Consider the following 20,033-nt stretch of genomic DNA (forward strand, 5'->3'; position numbering starts at 1 on the left):
GCACTCACTCAAAAAGCATATTCACATGGCATCAAAACAGAGTAGATAACTCCAAACTTACCCTCCAGCTTAACACATGGTGAATCTGTTTAATACACAAACTGGAACTAAAGCAAACAGTGTCTTATTGAAATCCTTTCCCATGAAGAGCATCTTTCTTCATACACCTCTTTTTCCCTTTTTAGAAAATTGATTTTTTTAATCTTACAAGATCTTTTAAACAGTTTCCCTATTACTTTCAACACAAATTTAAGACTGTCTTAATAGAATAAATGTGCTAAAAAATAACCAGCCTTGTTCACATTACCTAATCTAAGAAACCAGATCAATTTAAATTGGATTCCATTCTGACCTTATCTATAAAATATTTTAAAAATAGAATAAAAAGAGAAGAATTTAAAATGTTTCCCAAATAAAATTCACCCTGGCAGTCATTCAAACAGAGTAAATATTTTGATACAATTTGCAGAAACAGCATTAGGTAATATTTTATGGTGCTCATTAAGCTGTCACATTCTAAATCATAACCGGCATCAAATGATTTCTTCCCTTCTCTACTATTTAAGTTTGGCAAATATGCACTGTATAAAAGGTGTCAAGTAAAATTGCCACAGGATATACTGGAAATCCCTGCACCAGCTGCATACTCAAGCATAAAGGAAGTGTCTTTCTGATCCTACAGCCTGATAATACTGGAGTAGCTGGAGGGTTACAGCAGTCTTTGAAAATAAAGCTTCATTACACTGGCATGGAGAGGTGCCGTTTAATCCTCTTTGGAAGCTGGTCCTGCAATCCCACATTTTAAAAAATTGCTGAAAGCCATTGTGCTTTTGATGGGGATTGGTCATTAACAGTACAGGTGCAGACCATGCAAGAGGCAGTGTCTGCACAATCCATTCCCAAATTTTCTGCTTCTCAGGAATTCCATCTGATAATGACAGAAGCAGGTTTTAACAGCACCTTTTTGCCATGGATTGAGTTGTTGCTTATTTGGAGATGTAAGACAGACAATTTCCTTCTTCAGGACTTCAATTCCTCTGCATGTTAAAAGAGAGAAAAAATATGCTTTCTTCCCATTGCTGAAAAGGAATCTTACTTTACTACAGATTAGACCTATTCTCATTTGTATTAACTTTGGATATTTAACAGAATTGCTGTGCTGTTGACATAAAATGCAAATTTAATAAAGCATTTAAGTCAGAGTGTATCAAGAAACATGTTTACTAATTGTAGTATGTATTTAATAAGTACAGCATATATTATGTGAGATCTTGAAATCATAAGGGTACAAAATACTCCTGACACAGTAAATAAACCCCAAATAACAAAATTATACTGATATTTATAATCAAATACATCCTTGCCTGACCTCAGTGAGATTTTACCAACAATATATTTGATCTCTAATTAAGCCAATGCATTCTTCCAATCTCAATACCATCAATGCTGATAACCAAATGTATTTTCTGCAATTCTATGAAACAGGTATCCAAAAAGAAAGGAAAACAATCAATGAAAACAAGCAAAAATAACTAGCAGGTTCTTCAAATGCTTATTCAATTTAAATTTTGCATTACTGTTCTAAGGTTTCTTTTCCTTAAAGTTTGTGATGTTTTCTTTGGAGTTTTGGTTTAGGTGTTTGGGGGTTGTTTTTTTTTAAAGCTGAAATTTCTTCTAGTGGAACTGAGGAGAAAAAGGTATTTATTTAACCACCTCAAAATTTCCAAGTGAAGGATGCCTTTTTTTTTCAGTTGTTTCTTTATCCAGGACAGTCTTTAGGGTGAAATCCTTTCTTATGGCCACATGGTGGTAGCACTACAGGGTCTTTCAGCTGGACATTCCAAGAAATTACAACCGTTAGGAACAGTACTGAGCAGTTCAAGAGAACAGGTTTTACACTCAAGAACCTTTTGTTTCTTTTCAAGTAAACTGTAACATTTTCAAAGAGCACAGGACATCATATAAGAAAAAAAAAAATTGTATTATAATATCATGAAAATAGTTGAGTTCTGCTGAGAAAAAAACAAATGACCAAGGAAATATCAAAAGCACAAATCCTCAAGAGATACCTCTTTACATAAATAGCAAAAGATTGCTTGCTACTGCAATTTTTTTGTAATTTAAGGTAAATTTTAGAAATTCCAATTCCAGAAACACAATGAATTGGAAAAAGTTGGCAAGAATTATTTACATTATTTGCTATCTTATTTAATTATTTTTATTTAGAGGATTAGGTCTTCTAAATAGCATTTAAACACTTAAGTAGTCTGAGAAAAATTCAGGTTTCTGGTCTGAACTGAGGAGAAAAGGGATTTGAATCAATCACCAACATCTCAAATGAATGCTTTAAGTCATTTAAATATAGAGTAGCAACACTACTATATCCACTACCACTACATCCTCAACGTTGTAAATGCTGTCTCTATTATTTTGGGAACTACCGCCTTTAGTACCAAATTTAATTTCATTTAAAAATATCCAGGCTATTAAATTCCATCTCTCCACTCCCACTCAAAAGCAGTAAAAAGGAAGCATAAACAAGTTTTATACAAATCTGCTTGTTTTTATTATTATAAAATGCAGCCAAAAGTATAACTGGCTGAGATCTTCTCAGCCCCAGGCTTATGTTCCCAGCATTTAGTGGACAACTGACTCTAAAGCACCTGCTCCAACAAGAGCTCTCCTGGGCCTCCTCTTCCCCTGTACCTCTGCAACATGCACCACCAGGAAAGGTGTAAGTTATTGAGGCTTAGATGAGAGCAAGAAGGAAGTGGACAGATGCTTGTTTGCCTGTGAGCTTTTTAAGGAAGACATCTTTCATTCCTTCCCCCCAGTTTATCTTGCCATCTCAGTATTTCAGAGCACCATGACAAAATAATAACACCACACAAGGAATCAGCAAGTGGTGGGCTCAGAATTCCCAAGCTGAGTGAATCAGAGTTAGGGATTTGAAGATAAACACAAAGTTCCCCCTCCCCAAACCTGGGAAGAACCACGCAAGCAAACAGGGGTCAAGGTAAAGAGGCTGCAGCAGGAGCAAGAAAGGGATATGAGAGCAATGGAGCCTTGCTATGAATCATCCAAGGAGTTCAGAGCTGTGGGCCAAAATTGGAGAGGAGACCAACAGAGACTCATGGTGGATGTCTGCTGTGCACAGTGTGATCACAAAGAGGGAGTGGATGAAGCTTCATTCAAACAACCAGAAGCCACTTCATGATTGCAAGCCTTGATTGTCACAGGGCACTTCAAATGTCCTGATGTGTGCTCAAGCAGGATCAAACATGGAAAGGAGAGAGAAATCAGAGCAAGTGTCCTGGTGACATTTTCTTACCAGAGGTGCCAGACAACCCAAGTAGGACAGGTTTTCTGCTGGATATGTTAGACACAGGCAGACAAGAACTGCTTGGGAATGTGATAGCTGCTGTTTGTCTCAGCTGCAGAGACCACCAATGAGAGCCTCCATGCTGAAACAAAGTGAGAAAGGAAAGTGGCAGAAGACAGATCTAGGCTTCAGGACAGTAGACTTCAGGTTATTCAGGGTAGAGAACTGTCCTGACACGAAAAAGTGCCCAGAAGACATCAAAGATCTATAAAGACAAACTCCTCAATGCTTCACAAGGGTCTTTCCCACTGTGCAGAATGAGCAGGCCTGGCAGGAGGCTGGTGAAGCTGAACAGGGAGCTACAGTCTGAACTTGACAACAAAACCAAACAAATGGTCAGAGATTGAGACTAATCTAGAAACGCTCCTCAGGCGTCCAAGAGTGGGACTGGGAAAGGAAAAGCTGATCTCCATTTGGAATTACCAAGAGATGCAAACAGTAACAAGGGCTTTATCACTACAGTAGCAGCAACAGACTAAGAAAATCTTTGCCTGCTGCCAAATGGGATGGCATAAAGGACTCAGTTCATCCAGGGACATCAAACACATTTGCTCTGGAAGTCACAGACCTGTCAAAAAAAGAAGCTGAGTTTCATCAGTATTATCAGTGCTCTGATAAAAGTGTAAGTTTTATCAGTGCTCTGATAAAATACTATTACAGACTTTCACACAAACGTGTGATTATTTCTGTTAAATCTCTTTTTGTTAAATCAACTATTTCAGAACTGATTATCACAGCAATCATATTTAATGTTTCAAAAACAGTGATGTTGCAGATTAACAAAGATACTCCTCCTCTCTTAGGGGAAACAGAGAAAAGAGATGGACTAAAATATTCAGATGCTATGAATTCAAAAAGATGGTGTTTTGCCTATGTATTAGAAAATAAGTGTTAAAGCAACCTGGAGACATATGAAATAGACAAGAGATCTTTGAATAATACATAATTATAAGATGCCAAAGACATTTTAGAAGTCCTATAAATGCTATTTCCACTAGAATTCATTGCTTTCTTTTAGCTCTTTAAATACTGTATTCTCCAGCACAACTGTTCTAGTTCCACCACAGGTGTTCTACTTCAGAACAGAGTAAAATTTAACACAAAAATCTGTATAAAATCACCTGCTACAATATGGAATATTTGACCACATTAGAACTGATCATCTGGCAGTATACTATAATGTTATTATAGTATTATAGTATTATATATAGTATTATTATTCACATGTTATTTGTGATAATACTATGAAAAGTATTATCACAAATAACATGTGAACTCCCCAGCAGATCACCTCGTGTATCTATGCTTAGCAGAGATAGCTACTGCCTACAAAGACTACTTACATGGGACTGAAGTTCCACATCCACAGAACTCCCAAGTATTTTAATAAACACTGCTTGATAACTATTTCCCATATTTCCAGTGACTAAACACCCAGTAACTTCCTTTGCTCATCATAACTTGGAATAATATAGATAGCAATAATGCAAATGTGTAAAGGAATCTGAATTCCAGACAATGATGAGCTATGCAGATCTGTTTATGACCGTATTTTCATTCTGCACAATACATTAACTTCCATACTTTAAACCCTAGAGTTCACACAAACTATCCAAAGTCAGTCCAGAAGATGTTCAAGTCCCTTTAGCTAAGCATTTCAGGATGTCATTCACAGTTGTCGATCACCTACCATAAGTTCATTACTTACTTTCCATCAACTTCTGGTCTTTTGCACACACAGTGAAACTTGCCACCAAAATCAATGTAAAGATCATCTTCTACAACATGGAATATTTGACCAATGGCAATTTTATCTTTGGCAGGCCCCATCTGAATTAAAGGAGAGCGTCTCAGCATGGAGGCAAAGCATTCCGATTTCTCTGAAGGATCCTACAGATGAATAATAAAAAAAGAAAAAAAATTCACATAACATGCCGTCTGAAGGAGGATTTAAATTAAACTTTCAACATACAAAAAGGCTTCATTCACTGAATAGCAAGGAGTGATTTCACATGTTCATCACATTTTTAGCAAGACTTCTAAGGAAGCATCTGGTACCCTTCTCCAACTCCAAACATTTCACAATTTAAAGGTAAAGCTTTCATTAATTCAGTCAATGAAAAGCATAACAGTGTGCATCTCCTGAAATATCTGCCAGTTCTACTACTGGTTAGGTAAGTTAAAAATACATTCCACACGTAGGAGATATTCCCAAAAAGAACACCGGTCATCTCTTTGTTATCTCCTCAGTGAAAACCAAACCTGAATTAGTACCTTGTAGCTATTCATGCAAATATTCAATAATGAATAATACTTAAGTCTTTATTTTAAAGAATAAAGCCACTATGCAAAGGCAGCAAAAGTAGAAAGCATGCACAGGATGAATCTAACGAAAAAAAAAAAAATTGAACCATCGCTTCTCTCATTTTTCACTCTACAAAATCAAAGTAACTAAATAAACAAAATGCCAGTTGCTTCTAATAGAGCTTTGGAAAAATGCAAAAACATAAACCTTCCTGCTGTACTTCATGGAGTGAAAGATCTCTGTTCTGTAACCTGAGAAAACTTAGCCATCACAGGCTCACCATCATATGCTGGGTGAAAATATCCAGTTATATTGAAGTGAGACTCAATCTCCCACATGCCATCCCTGATAGCCTGAGTATGACCACTTTTTAAGATTGTCACCTTTGAAATGCAATTAGTAAGAAAAGCTTTGCTAGGAACAAATGAAAAGGGAGAAGCATTTTGAGAGCGACACATACCCAAAAGTGAATCTAAGGAAATAATTTTATAGATGGCTAATAGATTTTAAGAATTAGAACCTATTATTTTTCCTCACATTTAGTATAATTAATTGATCATAATTACTTTGTGTAATATTTCAAACTGTTTTGGAACCAACAAAAGAAACTGAAAATAAAATAACTGAATAATCAAGCAATTAAAGATTCAGAGCTCTACCAGTTTCAACAACACATTTCCCATTCAACAACAATTTCCCATTGACTGCTTCAAGTGGATGCTGAAAATCCATATACATTTTATATGAACACAGGATAATGCCATTGTTTTCCACTTGTACTTTTGGCAACTTTTATTCTTAGAGAAGTCAAAACAAGAGACAGTTTTGAATTCCACCTCTGCTGGAAGACATAAACAGCACAGATTGTTCTGACGGGACAAAGCCTCAGGAATTCCAAGCTAGAGATCTGACACCTGGTACATTTGCTGCTTCAGGAACAGGAACTGTTAAATGCAGCATCCCAAGGACAAGGCTGAAAAATGTGCAACATGTGCATACATGCACACAAACCATAAAAAGAAAGCATCTGGCCATGGTAAACCACAAAGAGAGCAGTAGGATCTTACATGGGAAAGCTACTATCATATAGGATTCCAAACACAGCATTGCTTGAATTTCACTATGCATTTTAAATTCAAATACATGAAAATTAATTACCCAGGATGCATTTGTAAGTGCACCAAGAAAAAGAGGCAATTGCTGGAAACAGTAAGAGGACATATTTAAATGTGATTTATTATATTAATTAAGAGGACAGCAGAAAATTTTAAATCAGTGTATAAATCATAAGACAGAAGTAAACATTTCAAAATTAACAACCCCCCCAGAATGACTCTCTCTGGGCAGGGGATTACAAATCAATGTTCATACTGAACTACCAAAACCTGTTTCAAGGGAAACTAAGGCACAAAAAAGGGCAAAATTCAGAAGTCTTCAACTGACGGGCAAAGATAAGAACATGGCAGCAACACAGACTCAGGATGACAAGGACTACTGTCATATCATCCCAGACTTTTTTCAATTCTTTTTCACTGTGAGGCAAACTAATAAGAAAACTGGTCCAAAGAAAAAACAAACAAGCGAACAAACAAAACAACAACAAAAAGCCCCCACAACCCACAAATAATAATAAAAAAACCCCACTCACAATGGTAGGATATTGTAATTTGCAGGGTAAAAAACAAACTCCACAGCTGAATTCAGATCTTAGGTAAAGAGCAGCTTTGCTTTGACACTTCAACAGGAGACGAGGAGGTCCACCTATGGTTTGAACTAATTTAATCAATGCTTGTGGAATCAGACAAACCGCAAAATGAACTGCCTTTTCTTACATGTAGATCATTTGAATGAAGCCTGAGCTAGCAGAGAGAATCACGAGAACTCCTAAGTTTGGTCTGAAGGAGATTTTCCTACATTATCTACACAGATGTCCTTAGCAATGACGTCTGAACACACTGAGCAACACAGAGGTCTTTTTGCTAAGCAATTAATACAATTCACAGTAAATCACCAATTACCTTCCCTAAATGGCATTCACCTCATTCATGCTGCCTTCATACAATGGCACACTCAGTAGGGCTCTCTACACTAAAAAAATCTCACAGCATTTCATGAAGATGAGTACACTAATATCTTATGGATTTCCTGGTTTTATCACCTAAAAATGGTCCATCCTAGTTAATAACATCTCTCTTCTTTTTTTCCCCAGCAAGAAAAAACACAGATGAAAAATTCTCCCATGTGCAAACTTGCCTGTGAAATAATCACTGTACACAACAGACAAATGCTATCTTTACACAGTGACAGATGTGCTCATTGCTTACTAGAAACAGATTAAAGTAAAACACAGATGATAATGTACAAAGAAATTTTTTGCCATTCTTCACTGTGGACAGTTTTCCAAGAATCCACAGGGAATCTGTTAGAATTCTATCACTGGCCAGCAAGTCTGCAGCATTCTCTATTCTGCATCCTGGAGAGGAACTTCTCAAGAGCATAAATAGCTGATTTATGTATACAATAATCCTCAAGAGATGCCATTAGTTACTGCCATCAAGGACTCTTTTGTGGGCATTCTAGAAACAGAGTGAGATAAAATGCCGTATTTTCTTCTGGTTTTTTGCATAACCTACAGCAGATCTCATTAAAGAGTAATTTATCTCAAGCATTTAAAGAGATTTAATGACATTTTGAGTGCTTTCCTCTACAACTTCTAAATCTCCTTAACTGGATTCTCCACAGTAGCATTACAGAAAAACAGTGAGACTGTACAGTAACAGGGCAACACAATTTATTGAGCACTCTACTTTTCCAATTCTCAAGGGATGTTGGCCATGCAGCTCTGATATAAGATGCATTGAAAACACGTTAAGTTGCAAAAACTGGAGATTTTTACAAAATTCAGAAGCACAAATAGCACATTCTTTTCAAGTAGTACCTGAAGTATAAAGGCTTTTTTTTTTTTTACCCTCCTCCTTCTTGAATGCCAAATCTGTTTAATTTTCCTTCTAACTTCTGGATTTTAAAGTTTTTTCATAAATATTTGGATACCAATCACTTTCAGCATGCATAGTTCAATGAAAAAGCAGCAGCTCCTTCTGCAACAGAACACTCCAAATTGATACATATCAACCACAGAGTGGGAAAAGTCAAAGACTTAAACCCCAGAAGGATCCAAACAAAAGAAGTAACTCCAATGGAAGAATGCAACATAATATTTGTGACTGTGCAAGGAGGGTGGCCCTATCCCACCCACTGAGCAAAACATCTGAAAACCCAGGCTACATGCTTTATGTCTGCTTGCAAAGGCAAGTAGAATGCACGCTGGAATGCGAGAGATATGGATGAAAAGAGATGGGAGATTGGTAATCTGATTGCTACAATTAAGGGCTGAATGACATATTAACATCAAGCGGCATGCAAAGAACACAAACTCTGTAACTATCAATTTGGTTCTCCTCAGCACTATCATCCATAGCTAGACCGACCTTTCTGTCCAAAATTAATTACATGAGACAGCCAAATGGAAAAGCCAACTTGCAGTAATAAATTGGTGTGAAACTTCAATAGCTAAGCGCCTCAACAGCTTGGATACCCAAAATGAGACTGGAAAAGGCCTTAAGCAACCTCAGCCAAGTTTATCCTGCTTGGAACAACGGTCTGAACAGATAACCTCATGAAATCACTTTCAACATGCACTGTTTTACTTAGGAAAGATGACTGGAACCTGCTATAAAGAATATTAAAAAGAAACTCAATATATTAAGCTACCCAGTGAACAAGTATAAATTGATAAGGCACTTATTTCAACAAACAACCTAAAAAATTCCACTACCTACTAGCCCAGCAACCCTTAATTTTCCATACCTTATAACTACTGGAGGTATATGCTGTTGCTTAGATATAAACCTGAATCCTAGGATTTTTTTAAGTGTTGAAGGCATTACTAGGGTAACAGCTCATACATATTCATACAATTTACCAAATTCCACTCTTTTACTTTTTACTTGAATGCAACAAGCTGTATTTAAGTCTGAACTCCATCATGCAGAAGAATATCACCTTAAATAAAGACAGCAGGACCAACTCAGACATACACCACAAAATCTGACATCCAGTAGTTAATGGCCTTCCATCCAGAAGCTGCTCAAGAAGCATTGCCAGCTTGAGAACTCTCCTGCATTTATCAAAGATTAACTGAAACTTCCTGGAGTCTGAGCCCAGACTATCAGACTCCCTTTGAGTTTCCTAGGGACTTAAATGGAGAGAGACAGCTTCGATCCGTTGTGTGAAAAGTTATTTTAGTAATACAGAAATAACAAACAACAAGGTGTCCACTGTACAGGACTGAACCAGATGAAAGCAGTACCAAGGGGCAAAAGGTGCCAGGCCAAAGGCAGAGTTTAGGGTCAGACAGGGGTCCTTGTGCACCCTGGTGGGGGTGGGGAGTTAAGGGGTGGTTTGAGGGAAGGGTCCAATGGCGGACAGCTATTAAGAATATTAAAATTCTTGCACCAAAACCCAACCTATGACAACACAGAGAACTAAGAACTTTCTAGAAACAATCTGCATAAGACGGCATGTCAATCAGACTTTTGCTTATGGCACCAAGAACAGAGTTTCCCAAGGTTTCTCTTCTTTTTCCAGGGTTCTCTTCTTCCCCAGGGAAACTGCCCTCTCCAAATAACCATCAAGCTTTGTTTTCACCAACACAGTTTCCCTGACACTGAGGTTATCCCAGGAAACAGCACTGAACATCCATGAGGAGCACCAAGTGGACTGACATATGACTACAGTGACTTAGATTTCAACGTATAAGCATACCAGCAATTACATCTCAAAGCGTTTTCTCGAGGTGCTGCTTTCTTTTTATACATTCAACTACTTGTTCTAATGCTGAGGAGTTGTTATTGAGAAGCTCCAAGTATCTTATTCTTATCTCAGAATACAATCACTCAAACTTTAGGCACCATGCCTTTGACTCATCTCAGACTGAACAGCTCTCAGTCTCCCCTCAACCAAGTAAGTTCATGTAACTTCTCTACCTTCAACTTTGAACATGTTCATAACTTTGTGCCTAGCAGTAACCAGTGATTTTGAGAGCCTTTCCAAAGAAAAAAAAACACCGCTTCCCGTATTAGTAGGAAAGAAAAATTTAGGGAAAAAATATTCTTAAAGTGTAAGAGCTGACATTAACATTTATTACTTGCTTCCTCTAAAAATACAGCCAACCTCTAGTACGTGCCTAAGCTACGTTTCTTAAAAAACAACTAATCTTTGAATGTTCAAGCTCATTCCATTGTACAGCCATTATCTACCAAGACAGCATTCCCACTAAACCTTGCACAGCCCTCCATACCTCAAGCAGCCACAGACATTTTGTCTACTCTACTGAAATAATTCTGCACTGGGCAAAACATCTCACACTGCCCACCTTGGGTCTCTACCACTTGTACTTCTACCCAAGGAAAAAGCTGACACATAATTGTTCTTTTTCTTCCTTCAAAAATTTTAAACCCTGTCCCACAGTTTACATACATTCTGAAATGCAGAAAACACCATTAGTAACTACCTCAGTATACAGCACTAACTACAGTACTATACAACCCACTCCTTTGGAGAAGATTTGTGCCTACCATTATTTTTTCAAACAACACAAACTACAGTTCTGTGGGCCAGGGGTTCACTTACTTGTTTATTATCAACAGATATAACAATAAAGAGTAAACAATAAAGAGGAACAAAATCTGATAAATACTTGTACTTGCAATACACAGTACATGACTTGCTTGTATTCTGTAGTACATGGAAGAACAGGTTGCCCAGAGAAGTCATGGATGCCCCATCCCTTGAAGGCCAGGTTGGACAGGGCTCTGAGAAACCTGGTCTAGCGGAAGGTGTCCCTGCCCATGGCAGGAGCGTTGGAACTAGATAATGCTTAAGGTTCCTTCCAACTCAGGTCATCCTATGATTCCAGGAAATCAGAAGTCTAAGAGGAAATATAACTCAGGAGCATCTTTAGGACTTGAATATGAACTATAATGCAAAGACGCTCCATCTCTTCTCCATCTCTATTCTTGTATTTGACAACCGTACCACATTACTTGTTATCATCTTATTTGCCAACAACATTCATCTTGTGCAGTATTAATAAAGACAATCTGCAAATTGCTTATTAATATACACCACTCATACATGGACAACACATACAATAGACACCAGCATGACACCAGTGATTCAAACATGTATAAGGCTATTTTAGAATTTTTTTGAAGCCCAATGTTTAATTCTGCAGTATGTACAGGGGCAATTTTTAAAATACTATTATTTTAAAACTCAAAATGTTTATGGATAAAACACGTGAAACTATGAACAGAGTAGAAAACAGGAAGATTGGATTAGGCAGAGCTGTGTAAGAATAAACAAGGACACAGAATTTACCTAGCGTACATATAAATAAATACAAAAGCCACAAAATCCACCTACTAATGCTCATAAATAACAGCACATCATCCCACATACAGCACAGGCACAATTATAACCAAAGACAGCATGAACATAGAGTCTATTCTTTAAAGTCACTCTCTGTTTTGCATTTATCTTCCCAAGAATACAGCACTTTTTCCTCCCCAGTGTGGCCTGAGCTTTTGTTCCATTTAAAAAATGTATCAAAAACCTGAAGTTTATGCTGTTTCCCCACTGATTCAATTTACAACCCAAAGTGGGCAACTACAAAGACAGGGAAGACCTCTTCAGTTTCCTTTAAACAAGAGACTTTTCCACTTTATTCTGTGCAAAAAGACTGAAGTGAATAACTGCTTTAAACTTCTTGTTAACAAAAGGTTTTGAAGACTAAATACTGAAAAAGGCTTAAACAAAAGCAAGATTGGTGTTATTTAATAAAACTACTGAAGGGAAATAGTCCAAACAGAAAGCATAAAACAAGGATTTGTGATTCAAAGCAGTAACTTAGGGAAAAATCTAAGATTAATGACTGTGAAATCACGAAGAAGAGCTTTGAAAGCAGTCAAGGATAAAACTGGAAGCTTCCCTGCTAGATATTTACAAGATATACATATATATAGATAAATATACAAAATATTTATAAAAAGCTTTATATGAATCACTTCCTATGCAAAAGTTGTTACAAGGCAAATTTCCATGAAGACAGCACTTCCACACCAGCTAGCATGTTCTGAATTCTATAAGGGAAAAATTTTAGTTATAACGATTCTAGTCTAATATTAATTCTTTAACATCTACAGGCCAAGAGAAGAAATAACAGTGTAACTGAGAGTTCCAGCAGACACCATATTCCTTCATTTCTTCCCAGTCTGAGTAATGATTTGAATTGCACCATCAATGGTAGCAAAGTCCTAATTCTTTAGTTTTGGAATAAACATAGATAGTGTCTGTACCCAACTTTTTAAAGGTAAGTTTTGAAAAAGGTAGGAGAGGGGAAAAGAAAACAGAACCACTTTTTAATACAATGTGGTACTACAAAAATGACGTTCAAGAAGAACACAGTAAGCACCAGAAGATTTCCTCCAAAACTATAGCATTTGGAAGGAAAAAATCTTTCAGATTTTATGATTGGAAAAAGCAAGAGAAACAGTTCTGTTTTGCCTATAAGAGGATGAGGTATATTGACTGTTATTTATTAATTCTTTATTAAATTTTTATTAACTTTCAAAAACTTCGCATACTTCAGGTTTTAATTGTCCAGAGTTCTTTCTTATCACAATTTTAAAACTGCAAGCACCCCTAAATAACGACCAGAAAGCAAAGCAAGCATCTGGTGTTTCAATCAAAAGAGGAACATCCATACAATCTCCTCAGCACAGTGAATAAATATGGTTTTATTTTAGAAAGCAAACCAAAGTTATCAGCCAAAAAGGTTGGAAGTAAGAAGCTGAAATGAGGCATTTAACTATGCATTTATGAGAAGCAGCAATTAAGTGTTTTGGCAAAGCATCATTCTAACTTCACTCCAGATATTAAGATTTTTGGTGGATTTTAGATTTTATTGTCTAAACCTAATAGTATTTTGTAAATGAAAAGCCCTGAATCCTTGTTTTTGTTCATACTTCAGGATTAGGCTTTAAGGAGCACAGAACTCCACTCCCACTGCTAACTTGAAGGTAAAATCTCGTAGTGCCTGCAGCGTACGTGCGCTGGAAGTCTCAAAGTCCCAGCATAGCTGTGAGCACACTGAACTGACCTCTGAAGAAGAGCACCCCCTCCCCTGAGGAATATCTCAGATAGCATGATCTGCTCCATAAGCCTTCTTGGCAGCTTGGACAAAACAATCTCTCAGTATTTTAAATCTTAGTTGTAGAACTGAAAGAACTTAAGAGTTGCTCTTGCCACTCCATTTGAAATCAGCTAATCTATAAGCACTGGAATATGAAGACTATCCTCCTAAATAAACTACAATATTTGGCTCCCACAAGTTTTATGGAATGTGGTTCTTGCAATGCTAGTTGGTTATGGTTGCACAAATAGTCTTACTGACTTTACAATTTTAGAGAAAAAGCACACTGCAAGTAATCCACCTGTTAGATCTTCAAGGACAAATTTGAAGCAGAGAGCCATTCAACATGTCCAGCATTTCTCACTGAGAGAACAACTACTTATAAATAAATAAAGTCAGCCTAGATGGCCCCAGTGATGGTCTCCAGCCTAAAAATCAATAGTCTAAGCTTCAGTTACATAAGCATGCGCTATACTTTCAACAATATAAATACCATAAAAGCCATAAAACCTCCTGGCACATAACTCCTAAAGAAGAAATAAGAACTGTACTGCTTCACTGAATTCCACCTAGGAAGAACTGTAACCAATTAAGAAAGAGGCTACTGCACAAAAGTATCTACAGGGGCATTCTGAAATTCATGTAATGCAGGAATAATTTTCATGGAAGAGTATCTTCATTCTGTCCAAGTTACAGTTCCTGTTTACCAACCTTTGTCATCCTAAAAAGAAAAAAATATGGAGAGTACTAAACTTCAGTTTTACCAAGAACAGGATTATTCATATTTAGTAGCATTGTCCAAAGGGAAGCAAACATAGTTACAGGAAGTTATAAGGGTTGTCATACCTGGCAAAAAGCACTGGAAGATTTTGCTTGGCTACAGACACAAATGTTAAGCCAACTTCCCATAGTGAAATTCAAAGTTTTTAAAACATGTTTAAAAATGAATTTTGACTGCAGATAAGAAAGGACTACACTTCAATTTTAAAAATAATGCAAGTTTCATCATACACTACTTGACACAAATTTATGTTCACTACCAACCTTCCATCAAGCTCCCTGTTTTGGCACTCACTCCAATGCTGACTGATGAATATGGCATATTCCAAACCTAGTTTAATTTTTGCATACAGAACAACTTCTAATTAAAAATATCTCACCTGTGCAGAGAACACATTATATGCTTGAATGTCTGTATTTGTATACATATTGCTCTCATAATAATGAACAATGTACTATTGTGAACTAAGCATATTTTTAAAAGAGATGCAAATAACAATTAACTAAATACATGTAGTACTAAACCAGTAAAATACCATGATGAAATCTACCTTTATCTCTCATAATTATACTTTTCAAGAAGGATCACACAGATCTCAAAAGAAAAACAAAAGATCACAAGAATAGGAGTTGGGTGCTGTGCCTAATATTCAACAGGTTTTCCTGACTGTACTTTTAGTATCAAAATGTCTCTATTGCCTAGAAATCTCCACTGCTAAAGCTACTTGCAGCTTTTTTTTCTATTTGGAGATGGGTATTTCTTAACCTTATCATTGAGATGCAGTCTACAAACTGTTCTTCAACTCATGAAAGAGCATAATTATTCAGAATATGTTGTAAACATATTTAACTTTCCAATGCCTTACTACATGCTACTAACTCAAGTGTAGCAATACTGTTCACAAAACAAATGTCATTTTTTTCAATTAACCAACTAATCTCATATGTCCTTCAACAAATATTGTGCTATCAGAGTAAATGTAAATTAAGGTGATTTTTTTAGTCAATTATGGCTATGCCTGGCCATGATAACAAGAGTCAAAGGTTTACATTATTGTGTTTGAGTCTGGATGTTTTTGTACTATATACAGTGACACACATGACTAAAATTTAAAAATATACTTTATTTTTTCCCTGTGACTTTATGTAACTGAGCATGTGCTTAGGAGGAATAGCATAAAACATTAGAGGACATATGGGGAGGAGAAGGTCAGCACAGCTGTATAACAAAAATTAATCATCTGCTGCTTCTAGACCCTTTTTTGAATAATTTTCATCAATCAGTTGCCCATTTAAAACCAGAAAGTTTTGCTAACACACTATAATGCTCCCCAAACCACCAGGGCTTACCCAACAAGTCTTATAAATGTACAATTTGCTGCACTGGTTGACTCAATACCAGCTTCTTTGTGTTTGTAGTAAAAGGAAGGTTTTCCATTTATCTTCATATTTTGACTGGATACACAGCAAAGAAACTGCAAAATAAGACTTTCATAAAGAATTTCAATTGCAGCTTTGAAAATATGCTGTTGACTAGCCAGGTGGATCATTTACTGAACAACGCTGAGCTAAGACTTCATTTCACAACACAAAATAGCGCAAAATTTGGTCACAATAAAGCAGCTTGTTTTTCTCAAAATTAAATAACTTCTATATAGAATTTAAAACATGAAGTATTTATCTACATATTTCTTTCAAGGATAACTTTATAGCAGACAAATAGAACATTAGCATCTAAATCACAGAAAGTAGGTGAACCTACTGCAATGGATTATGTTAACCAGATGAGCACACACAGTCCTGAGATCAGCCCATGGTGTTTTGAGCCCAATGTCTGCCTTTCTCCATTTATCACTATCCTGCTCTTCCAGACACCTTTTTTTCCAAGTTCCTGGGAGACAGAATGCTGTTTCAATAGTCATAACAGGAGAATAACCAGGATCTCTCACAGCAACAGAGGATGTAAATATCCTGTTGATAACAGTGATCACTAGAAAGGATTTCAATTCCTATTTAACTGTCACATTATGGTTACATGCACCTTGTTCCAGATATCTCACATGCAGCCAACCCAGCCTAGGCTGCTGACATGCACTTCCTTTTCTCCATGATACTGGCAGTCCCAAGCCAGTTTCATTTTGGGGATTTCCCTCTGGCAACCAGTCATTAAAGGCATATCACCCACCACTGATGGACCTCAAGCAATGCCAAAGCAACCACTCACCAACCCAGAGCTATCTGAAGGAGCAAGCTCCCGAGACAACTCCTCCAGAGCTATGATCTTCATCTTCCTCAGGTCAACCAAGGACAAAGGGCCAGGACCTTCCCACATGAATTTATGTCCCTGAGTACAGGGCTGTGATAGGCAGCAGTGACAGTGTTACTGTAATTAAGGGCTCCAAAGGGGCAGCATGCATCATTCCTCTGCTGTCCAACATCACAAGTCATGTCTACTCCCTTTCAGAGAGTGTTGCTCCAACACCATGTGAGTTTTACAAAATCCTGTCATGCAAGCACTTCTGTCACATGCAAAGCAGGTCATCTGACAGACCCTGAAAGCTGTGCCTTCAGCTGGGACAAACCCCAGTCAGAACTGACAAGTTTTGGTGCCTCAGCCAGACCACTCACAAGACAGAACTGCTCCTTCACAGAGGTCAAAAGAAGGACAAGCAGGTTCATTCCTACTTTAATACAAACCAGCATTTCAGGCAGATCCAGCTGAGAGGATGCTGAGAAGGCTGTGACACAGTCCTTATTTAGCACAAAGCTGAAAGCATCAGGATGTGTTCACAGCATAGCACGAGCACACATAACCCAAGTTTGTCAAACACAGAATTACAATCTGCCAAAGCAAATGGAGAGAAACTTCCAGGTAAAGACTACTCATTCCAGATCCCACAAACCCCACAACCCCACAAACCCCTCTCTCAGTTAGTCAGCACTTGAATGCTGGCCAGAAGATAATCCACCTAAAACAGTGATCTCTGTGCTTGGCATAGAGGTTTTATAAAATGCTGTTATATTTGCAATCAAACAAAGAATTTTATTTATTAGTACTAGCAAAGCACTCCAGTCACACAAAGATTATGGGTATACTAAGAAATATTACACTATGAAAATTGCATGTGATAATTGCACTAAATACTGATCAGCATTTTTGCTCTCAAATAACTGTAACTTCAGAAAAATCATCTTCTAAATGCTAACTTAGGTGGGAAGACAGATTGAGAGAAATATTTCCCATCAATTATTAGATAAAAATAATTCTAATTTTTTTTTTACTATCTGATTTCAAAACATCCAGTATCACACGTTATTTTAACCTGAGGATCTCCAGATACTGTACAAGCAGGACAACTACACATTTTTTATAAAGATACCCATGTAGCTTTCAGAAGCGTAATACATTCCTTTTAAATTGTCACTTTTGTGTTTTAGCTTTTAATTTCTCCCCTAAAACATAAACAGATAAAACAGGCCTTTATATGACCTATGAAAATATTTTTTTCATTTTCTTTCTTAATGAATACTGCGTTTTTATTTTTTTAAATAGTGACACTTTAATACACAGACACTTTCCTCAAATTTACTAATCCTTTCAGCAAAGAACCCATGGCTAAGTTAATTTAAAAATATGTGCCTGGGAGAATAACTTCAGAAATTAGATATTATAATGTATTGATACCAATCCAACTCCTTCTATCTGAACTTCAGACAAAATCAGTTACGTTTCTTCTTAATAGATGCTTTCCCTTCAAACACACAGTATTCACGGAATTCCATAGGAAATTCCTCTAAGGCGCTGCTGTTGCTGCGGCATCTGGAAACGAGCGGCGCCCTCTACTGTGCCGGGCCAGGGGCTGCACATCCCTCCTCCTGGGCAAGGACAACTTTTCCTGCTGCTCCTGTAACCAGCCCCTGACATGCACCTGTACCCGGCTACTCTCTCGTGGAAAAGTCCCAACGGAGCAGCTTCATCACGCTGGGACACACACAGTGGATCAGCAGCAAAGTTCATTTAATGGTAGCCCATTTCTACCTAAAAGGACACTTGACTAAGTTCACTCATAGCTGAAGCATTTTTAGACTACTTAGTTCACAGTGAAGAAAAAAATGTGTATTTATTCTTAATTAGTGACTTTATCTTTACATTTTCTTCAAAATTTGGTAACTGAGCTAACAATACAGCTCAAAAACCATTTCTCTACCTGTATCAAAAATCATCTCATCTTTCCTAAAGACAAGGTTTCCTATTTTACTATGCAAGCAGCTTTAATCCATTAATGAAGGTAACACTTAAAGCATTTGATTCTTCTAAAAGATTTCGCTCAACAATTCCATAGAGGAAAAACCCCACAACTTTAAACTTGTCTTTTTTTCTTTGATGTTTATAATGCAAAACTTTAATATAAAGATGCAGAAGGGAAATGCAGCAAGGAGTTGCCTGCTGTAGACAAATATCGTGTGGGTTTATCAGGATATTTGGCTTACCAAGTTGCTACCTTTTCAACAATTTTAATCAACATTTAAGTGCCTTGTCTGTAAGTTTCACTTTTTACAAAATGGTAACAGAACTGTAAACTGAAGGTGAAAGTTAAAACACAAACCCTTAAAAATTACCAATACAGCAGAGACACCACCAGGCAACTCTGAGGTCAGCAGCACATATTGCTGCAAAAAAACCTTAGAGCTACCTAGGAAAAGATCATCGCCATGCTTTTTGAATCATCTGAAGGAAAACATGTGTCAACATGCCCATTTATCAAGTTCACTTATATTTGCCTAAACTAAGCCACTGCCAACAAATTATCAGCCAGTTCATCCAGTTTCAAAAATGAAGGAGCAGCTGGCACAGGAAACCCATACAAGTAACATCACCAAGCCTCCTCCCAAAAGAAAAAGAAACACTGGCTCTTACAGGATGAAGCGCAGCAAAAGACAGGCAGCACTTGTCAGCTGAGAGACAAGGAACACAAGTTTTCCTCTGACTGTAGCTCAAGTAAGGGATGAGCAAGATCACATTCCTCCTGCTTCAAAAGCAGATCCTGCAGTTGCTGGGAGCCCAGGAAGGGACAGCAGCTAGAGCCACCACACCCTCTCCTGAGGGAAGTGTGTGCTCCTCTTAGAAGTACCTTATCAACAGATCTTCTAAATATTTGAGCTTTTCCATTAGCATCCAGTACATCCTACCATAAGTATTACCCAGCTTTACCAAAGTAGCATCAGGGTTGCTCCCAGCTGTGGAAAGTTTATTTACCAAATGACATACTTTCTAGCAATCAAATATCAGGTAAAAGTGGTGATGATGTGAT

At 37.2% G+C, this 20,033-nt stretch overlaps 1 protein-coding gene across 1 annotated transcript in view; it reads right to left on the minus strand.

The window, feature by feature from the left end:
* The window catches only part of LOC310918632 (tumor protein D52-like), a 122,535-nt gene that overhangs the window by 58,305 nt on the left and 44,197 nt on the right, over window positions 1–20,033 (minus strand). Inside the window, exon 6 of the mRNA XM_083877540.1 lies at window positions 5,091–5,272. Within this exon, the coding sequence (XP_083733666.1) occupies window positions 5,091–5,272 (182 nt within the window). The remainder of the gene's footprint in view (window positions 1–5,090; window positions 5,273–20,033) is intronic.

This window comes from Zosterops lateralis (assembly GCF_965231275.1).
Source record: "Zosterops lateralis genome assembly, chromosome: 1".
Classification (NCBI taxonomy): Eukaryota; Metazoa; Chordata; class Aves; order Passeriformes; family Zosteropidae; genus Zosterops; species Zosterops lateralis.